This window comes from Chenopodium quinoa, unplaced genomic scaffold, assembly GCF_001683475.1.
Source record: "Chenopodium quinoa cultivar QQ74 unplaced genomic scaffold, ASM168347v1, whole genome shotgun sequence".
Taxonomy (NCBI): Eukaryota; Viridiplantae; Streptophyta; class Magnoliopsida; order Caryophyllales; family Amaranthaceae; genus Chenopodium; species Chenopodium quinoa.
In genome coordinates, this window is record NW_018742861.1 from 451831 (window position 1) to 461045 (window position 9215).

The 9215-nt window shown below is 33.1% G+C and overlaps 2 protein-coding genes across 2 annotated transcripts; one reads left to right on the forward strand and one right to left on the reverse strand.

Annotated features, from left to right (window-relative positions):
- Positions 1 to 2362: 2362 nt before the first annotated feature.
- On the reverse strand, positions 2363 to 3574 carry LOC110726137. The gene has a single exon (XM_021905603.1). It carries the CDS (start codon positions 3572 to 3574, stop codon positions 2363 to 2365), a length of 1212 nt encoding a protein of 403 aa, XP_021761295.1.
- Positions 3575 to 6026: 2452 nt separating this feature from the next.
- Positions 6027 to 7711, forward strand: LOC110726060 (oleosin 1-like). The gene has a single exon (XM_021905525.1). The coding sequence runs from the start codon at positions 6603 to 6605 to the stop codon at positions 7086 to 7088; it is 486 nt and encodes a 161-aa protein (XP_021761217.1). The 5' UTR covers positions 6027 to 6602; the 3' UTR covers positions 7089 to 7711.
- The last annotated feature ends 1504 nt before the right edge of the window (positions 7712 to 9215 follow it).

The window sequence follows — 9215 nt, forward strand, 5'->3', positions numbered from 1 at the left end:
CAGTGGAGTCGCCAAAAACTGTAGGGAATAGTTTCAAGCCTTTAAAATCCCACTAGCTTGAACCCCCCTGTGATCATACACTAAAGTACGGTGGTGTCCAAAAGGGAAGAAGATAGAGCAAAAGAGTCGCCAACAAGTTTTTAAGGAACTTGTAAACCGTTCACGAGGTGAAGGATACACCCCTTAACGATCCAAGAGATCGTCAACTCCATAAGGTCATGAACCAAATAAGGGTCCGGGGATGATGGTACAAATCCAACCTAAAAGAGATTGAACCTGCCCTAATAATAGGCCTCTACTTTATTCAGCTCGTATTCATGTGCGCAAACTGATCAACATACAATCAATAGGATTAACCCTAAACCTGTTTAATCTATGTTGGTTGAACATAATGCACATATAATTGGCGATCACTTGAAATTATAATCACAATTAACCTTAACAAGATTATTAATTATCTTATTAAGCGTGATTGCAAGTACAAATTCCCTTTAATCTGCAATAAAGGTGATCAAGCAATAACAATACAAAATAATATGCATATCAAGCAACATGATAAATAATAATAATAATAATAATAATAATAATAATAATAATAATAATAATAATAATAAAAAAAAAAAAAAAAAAATAATAATAATAATAATAATAATAATAATAATAATAATAATAATCATAAACATTAGGAAGAACATAGGAAGCATCATACTTTAAATCATACTTGATATAAGTTATCCTAGACATGATACTAGGAATCGAAATAACGACCTAAGCATGATTTCTACATCATTATATCAATTAAACCAATTAAAGTACTTACTTGGATGCCTCGTACCTCTTTCTAATAACAAAATACACACGTCAGTAACTTCAAGGAAAAAAATAATCAAACAATTAAATTAAATAATTGAAATAGAGATTTGGGACCAAACCCTCAGAAATTAAAACCTTTCACATCTAGGGCGAAGGCAACTTCGAATATGGCTAGGTGTTTCTAGATCTAATGAATGCGGAATTTTGTATTAAAAAGCAAAGAAGAAAGAATTCATGAATGTTAAGAATTATTGGTGAAAGAGATGAAAATGATGAAAAGAATTGATGAACGGTTTGTTAATAAAGATAGTTGATTAATGGTCAATGAATATTGATCATTGGTAATTGAAAAAGTGATTGTTGATGAATGAAACCGGAGTTTTAAATACGATACTTATAGAGAAAATCATCCAAAAAAGATAATTTATCAAAACAGAGTCTGAAGATCGCAAAACTAACTTTGCGCAACACTAGACCTTTCCACACTTTCGTTTCATTCGATTATGATTCGACGTGAAAGGCACTCATCACTGGGTTTGGTTTTGGGGAGACACAAATGGGTGTCTACAATACCGATAGATTAATTGTGTGATTGTAATAAGTAGCGAGAGCCCTTTACAATCTGATTAATTGATGCATTGATGATTGACTATTATTGATTATTGGTATTGCATGATAATTTCTTATTGGATTGTTTTAATGTTTTACAATTGCGGCTTGTAAAAGTGTAGCAATATTAAATTGATGAATCGAGCAGATGTTAATTTGATATTAAAGGCTATTTTCAATGAGAACTTAGATCTAGTAAATTGCGAGAGCCTGTTAGATCTCTGTTGGTTAATAAATTGCGAGAGCCTGTTAATCATGTTATTTATGCAATGTCAATGATTGATTACCCTATTTTACCCCGGAGTATTATTTATTGGTGAACCTATGCCCTAGATCCTTTTATATATTATTTTCTCCCTTTTCCTACTCTCTTTAGTTTAGCTTCTTATTCAACTATAAATATTGGTTACTTGAATAGTTTAGATTATAATAATAAATTAGGAGTAAAAAGACTAGTTTCCCTGTGGAGATCGACCCTACTTCCCTATCTACCTTAGTTAGTGATTTAGGTAATTATTTTTGATTAGGGGATACGACTTTACCCTGTCAGTCTCCTACAAAATATTGAAGATAATAAAAAATATTGTTAAAAAAACAACCAACAATATAAGGTAAGGTTTCTTTCTTCTAACATTCCAATATCACATACTTTTAGGTGCCTAAGGATAGAAATTAAGAGAAATAAGCACATATGTCAAATATCGACCCTAACTCATCCAAAATCATCCAAATTTGTCCTATATGGCTAAAACCATGCCTATTTTCTATGTTTTTAAGCAAATTGACGATGACAATCAAACCAAGAAACCTTACCACCATTTTCGAGCCAAAATGCTTTGCTTTTCTCCATGCAATATGGACAAGCCTTCTTACCGGCTGTGGTCCAACCAGATAACATACCATAAGCCGGGAAGTCACTAACTGTCCATAAGATGGCTGCTCAAAGATTGAAATTTTGTTTTCTCGAAATATCGGTAGTATTTGCCCCAACTTCCCACAACTGTTTCAACTCGTGTATGAGCGGTTGCATGTAAACATCCAAGTTGCCCTTAGGGTTTTTAGGACCAGGAACGAGTAACGAAAGAAACATGAACTGTCTTTTTATACACATTGACGGAGGCAAGTTATAAGGGGTCAAAATGACAGGCCAACATGAATATTGTCCCCCAAACTGACCATGTGGAGCAAATCCATCCGTACATAGACCAAGTCGAACATTACGAGGTTCAGAGGCAAACTCAGGAAAGCAACTATCTAGGTGTTTCCACGCTTCACTATCGCTAGGGTGTGCCATTATGCCTTGAACTCGAGGATTTTTAGCATGCCATGTCATTTCCTCAGAAATGTTTTTAGTTGCAAAAATCCTTTGCAACATAGGTGTGATAGGGAAATAAAATAGAACATTCAAAGGCACTAAGCTACCTTTAGAAGTCTTCTTATATCGGTCGCTGCCACACACCCTACATGTAGATAATTGAGCATCATCTTTCCAAAACAACATACATCCTTTCGGACATGCATGAATCTTTTCATGGGGCAGCTCTAACCCCTTAACAATTTTCTTGGCCTCATAGAATGTCTCGGCCATGTGGTTGTTGTTAGGAATCGCTTCATTAACCAAAGAAGCAAATCCATCAACACATCTGTGCGGCAAATTATACTCACACTTTAGGCTAGTGATTCTAGAAGCCATCTCTAACACAGACAATGAACTCCCTTTGTATAACGGTTGTTCATAAGCCCTTAACAAATCTAAAAATGGCTTGGCTTGTGCATTAGGCTCCTCCTCTAATGAAATAGGTGGCTCTTCAGAATGGCCTTGATCTTGAGACTGACCAAAGGCATCCAAAACCATTTCACGATATTCATTTGACTGCTTTCTACGAGTTCCTGGAAACCCTTCCCCATGACACATCCACTCATAGTAATTAGGTAAAAAACCGCTGCGATACAAATGAAGTTTAACCGTATCTGGATCCCAAAGACGTTTGTTTTTGCATTTAAAACATGGACACCTAACTTCATTCGGGTTGCTACTCTCGGGATGATCTTCCACATATTTAAGGAATTCATCTACCCCCTTCAAGAACTCAGGATTAATAGAATTCCCAACCTTCCTTTCGTACATCCAACTACGTTCTTTTCGTTTCATGATTACAAGTTCTACACAACTAACACATATACCATTAATCACATTAGTCATAAAGCACAATATATATTCATTATAGATAAAACTGTTATGGAAATGCAAATGAGAAGAGAAATGATTTCCAAGGGTCCCTATCATTCCAACCTAACCCATCCTTGTACGTTCAATCTCACTAGTGAATGTATGCCAAAATTTCAATTCTATGGAAAATCCGGCAGCATCTCTCTACAGTTCCCCAAGTACACGATATAGGCGATTAGAAACACCTATATATGTACCTAGAGAACATTGTAGAGAAATGACAAGCAAGGATCTTCCTTAGAATTAAAACAAAGGAATACATTCACCACCTAAGTGAGAATAAACGTACAAGGACAGTCCCAACCGGGGACTATTCAAGACATACTCCTAATGTGTATGCCTTGAACAGGTATCTAGGTATATTATTATACAAATAATTTTTTTAAAAATATATATACTTAACTAACATACATAATATTAAACAAATATATCAAGATTAAACTAAACAAGAGAAACAAATCAAACCAGACCAAAGTAAACTAATATATCATATTAAACTAAACCAAACCAAACTACCGTTTTATATATTAAATTAAACTAACATATTTCTAAAAAAACTAAACTAAATTAAGATACTTTATATTAAAATAAATTAAACTAAAACACATTATATTAACATAAAATTATGTTAAACTAAACTAAACCAAACCAAACCAAACTAACATTGTTTTTTTAAAGAGAAGGGAGCAATTAATTAATTATAAGATTTATTTAAAAATATATATACTTAACTAACATACATAATATTAAACAAATATATCAAGATTAAACTAAACAAGAGAAACATATCATAACACCATACTATTAATATAAACCAAATAAAACCAAACCAAAGTAAACTAATATATCATATTAAACTAAACCAAACCAAACTACCGTTTTATATATTAAATTAAACTAACATAATTCTAAAAAAACTAAACTAAATTAAGATACTTTATATTAAAATAAATTAAACTAAAACACATTATATTAACATAAACTTAACTAAACTACATTATGTTAAAATAAACTAAACCAAACTAACATTATATTGTTTTTTTAAAGAGAAGGGAGCAATTAATTAATTATAAGAGATGACCAATGTCACTAAATTAAACAAACTAAAAGTTATTGAATACATTCTAATTATAATCCAACACACTATCTAATAACCAAAGTAACATACACACATACATTATATTAGGGTTTGTAATGTAACTAACCTTTAGATCTGCACTTCTTTTTAACAATTAAACCAACAAAATTGTACAAATCCTACAAAAAAATTAAAAAAAATAATAATTAAGGGTTTATAAGTAAACAAAATTAAATTGAAAAAAAAGGGGGAAAGCAAAGACAACTTACTGAATTTTCAAGGGACGGAGGTGTGGCGTCACCGGAAACAACCACGGCCAGGTGGTTCAGTCACGGCTAGGAGACGGAGGTGCGGCGCATAGGCTGCTTTGTGGTGGTTAAATGTTAGCCGGTGGTGGTTTTTTTTGCAAAATTAAAAAAAAAAAAATTTACCAATTGCACACACTTACCTAGACACGGCGGCGTCGCCGGAAACCACCACGGCCGTTCTTTCTTCCTCGACAGCTCTCCCTTCCTCCTTATCTTTCTCTTTCTCGTTCTCTTTCTCCTCTCTCTTTCTTTCACCCTTCTTTCTCTCTTTCGTTCTCGGCGGCGGGTGTGCGTCGACGGCAGGCGTCGCCGGCGTAAATGTTAAGCGCTGCCGCGTCTTTCTTCTCTCTCCTTCTCTTTCTCTCTCTCCTCTCGCTCCTTCTCTTTCTCTCTCTGCGTCTTTCCCCCTTGTTTTTAGGTCAAGGAACGAATTTTAATTTTCAAAATTAACAAAGAACTTCCGACGGAAATAAATTCCGTCGTAATAATAACTTCCGACGGAATATTCCGTCGCAAATCACTTTACGACGGAATATTCCGTCGGAAGTTTATTGTTACGACGGAATTCGAAAATATTCACCTTTACGACGGAAAAACAGGTCCGTCGCAAGTATTCCGTCGCAATTTAGCCTATTTCTAGTAGTGAACACAGATGCTTATAAAAATGTCATGACAAATGGAGAAAATAATGCAAAAGGGGAGATTCCACTGACAGACATTTTAAAAAATTCGGACGTACAATAAAACAATAGCTATATAGTTACCTTAAAATGATCAAAAGTTACCTCAATGTTCAATAATATATACTTGGCAAAAGCTGACGAACGCCCTCGGGGCGTTGGATAAGCTAGCTAAAAGTAGAAAGATTAAATTAAAATGAATATTAATTACACTAATCGGATAGACGCATGATTTTGTCATGCTTTCCTAAATTAATACCATTTTAGACAATATTTTAAATGTTTATCCAACGCCGCGGAGACGTTCCTTAGCAAAATCCTATATACTTTACATTAGATGTATACAAAAGTTTTTGGATTCCCCTTAACATGTAGACCGTCTTGTAAACAATTTCTTTATAACATTAAATCATAAATTATAAATCACAAACCCAATGTTGAATCATTCAATAAAATTGTTTCCAAATCACAACAAAAAAAAAATGACTAATTATTACCCCTTAGGTTCCTCTATAAAATCCAACGAACCAAACACCTCATCCATCTAAACCAATTATAATCACCCTCACTTCTAATTTAGTAAACAACCCCGCAAAACAAGATCATAATACAAAATCAAAAACAATTTGATTAATTATTATATAATAATCAATTTAAAACCTTAATAATCCACCCTTACCTTCTTCCACGTGCTTGGTTGCATGTCCCTAAAATTCACCCTTTCCAAAAACACTCACAAATCCCACTTCCACGTGTCACCTCCTCCTCCCTCCCACCTTTCCTTATTAACCCTACTATTCACCACCTCTTTTTGCATGATCTTTTCTATTTCTATCAAATAATCAAAAACACAACATAACAATATAACATAACATCCTTTAAAAATGTCTTCCACCACCCGACCCCACCGCACCATCCAACTCACCACCACACCACCACCGCACACCACCCTCCTCCGCCGCATCCAAGACTCCTCCCCTAACTCATCCCAACTCATCGGCTTCCTCACACTCGCCATCGTAGGCGGGATACTTCTTCTCCTGACTGGCTTCACTATCACCGCTATTGTCCTAGGCTTTATTGTTTTTGCACCCATTATTGTCCTCACTAGCCCCTTTTGGCTACCTATCTTTGTCCTCGTCTTCGTACCCCTCGTTGGGTTCCTCTCCCTTTGCGGGTTTGGTGTTGCAGCCGTTGCGGTTCTATCATGGGTATACCGGTACTCCCGGGGCCTCCACCCACCCGGTTCAGACCGGTTTGATTACGCTAGGAACCGGATTGCGACTACGGCTCGAGAGGTTAAGGATTATGCTAAGGAGTACGGTGGTTATCTTCATAGTAAGGTTAAGGATGCTGCTCCTGGTGCTTAAATGAACTATAACCCGGTTTTGATCGGGTTTTTTTTCGAATAACGGATCAAAATAACCATGCAATTTAATTAAATTGAATTAACTCGAGTTATTAGCTTACTTAAATGAACCGTACAATAATTTGTTTTTTTTTTTTTTTTTTTTTTTTTTTTTTTTTTTTTTGGTTTTTTGTTTGTTGTATTTTCATTTTTATAAATTTTGTTCCATCTATTTAGCTATAGCTAGTTCCTTGATTTAATGTTGCTCGGTTTTGAATTTTTGATGTATACATAAAAATGCATTTGTAATTTTGTTTGTTAAATGCTGAATATTACACATGCTTATGTTACAAAGGATTATTAAATGTCTAAATCCCTGCAATCTAGCAATAAGTCTAAGGCGGGTGTACGTATGTTAAAACGGTTATGGGTAAAACTTTTAAAAAACTTTTAATTTGTTGTTGGTTTGATTTTATTTTAAGGTGCGTGAAATTTCTTGTAGGTGTAATTTCTTGTAGATTCATGATTACATACTATAACGGATAATGGTTAACATGATTAATCTAATATATTATAAGTTTTTGTAAGATAAAATTTATTATTAAAAAAATAAGAACTTATGTAGTATAAAGGATTATTAAAGGGTGAAGGATTATAGGGTAACTTTAAATACTTTTATGACAATTTTAACCCATTTTAAAATAAATTGACGTACATCTGTCTTTTGGAGAATTTGTGTGGAGATTTTGTTTGCAATCTAATCAAATGTTAACATGTTTCCAATGCTATTATGTAAATACTCAGTAGAATTTTGGCTTAATATCGTCATCAAAAAAATCCTTTATCAATGATTGTACTTTAATTTTGATAAAGGGGTTAACATTTATTATTTTTCATTTGTTTTATGAATTTGTTGCATCGTACTCCTGTATATGAATATGTCGTATTGTGGAATGATCTTTATCAAATAGAAGTTGTCAATTATGTTGATTATCAGATTAATTATTTACATATAATGATTTCCTTTATGTGTTGTAATAGCCTAATAGTTAGTTATTGATTTCGATAGATAAAAGATAGATTGTTGAGATGAGAGTCATGCATAGGAGGGTCAATTTAGGTGTAGCGCAAAAATAACAACTAAGAAATTATTGAAAGATACTCGTACATATAATCGTATGTTGTAGCTCGTCAAGCTCGATCGTAGCAATGTAGCATATGTCAAGTTATAGCTGAACTAAACTGATTAGAGTTGCTGAACTAAACTGATTAGAGCTGCTGAACTAAACTGAATATTTTATAAGTGAAGGAAATTAGGAGCTGAACTGAACTTATTAGAGCTGAACTGAACTGAACTGAACTTATTAGAGCTGATTGAACTGAACTGAAAATAATCGTATCAGAACAGGGCCGAAGTCTAATGCATATATGATGATTAAGTAGTGGAGTTTCATGGAGCACGGATATGATGATTCTAATGTAGTCTTATTTCTTTTGATTACCACAAATTTTTTTAAAAATGAACAGTTGAGATTATTTGTTTTTTAATTTATTTTTAATAAATAATTTTTAATTATTTTAAAAATATTTTTATCTTCCAAGAATTATTTTTAATATTTTTGCAATTCTAGAAATAAAAAAATATGGGGTATAAAATAATTTTTTAAAAAATGATTTTTTTTAAAAAAAATTACTAAATAAAAATAAATTTTAATAATTTTAGTCGTCCATTTAAAAAAATTATATTAGTCAAAAGTAAAAAAAAATTACATTAGATTTGCTTGAATAAGATGATTTGGCTACATAAAACTACAAAATGTGGTAGCTATGAACAGGAGTAGAGACAAATATTTCTGATCATGAAGTCAATTAAAGTTTTACTTATATTCCTTTTTTTGTGAGAAAGCTAAAAGGGGCAAATCCGTCATTTCTCATAAATAACTTGGGTTAATTTTATCAAAATTATCTGTATATTTTTTTTTTTGACAAAAGATACTATTAAAGAAAAACAGAATTACAACCTAATACTAACTAAAACAAGAACAATTAACAACCTACACACACTAAGAACCATTGCAGGAAGATTGAAGAGAACCAAACATTGAAATGGTCTTGCAACAAACCAAAAGCTGCAGAGCCCGGACCACCC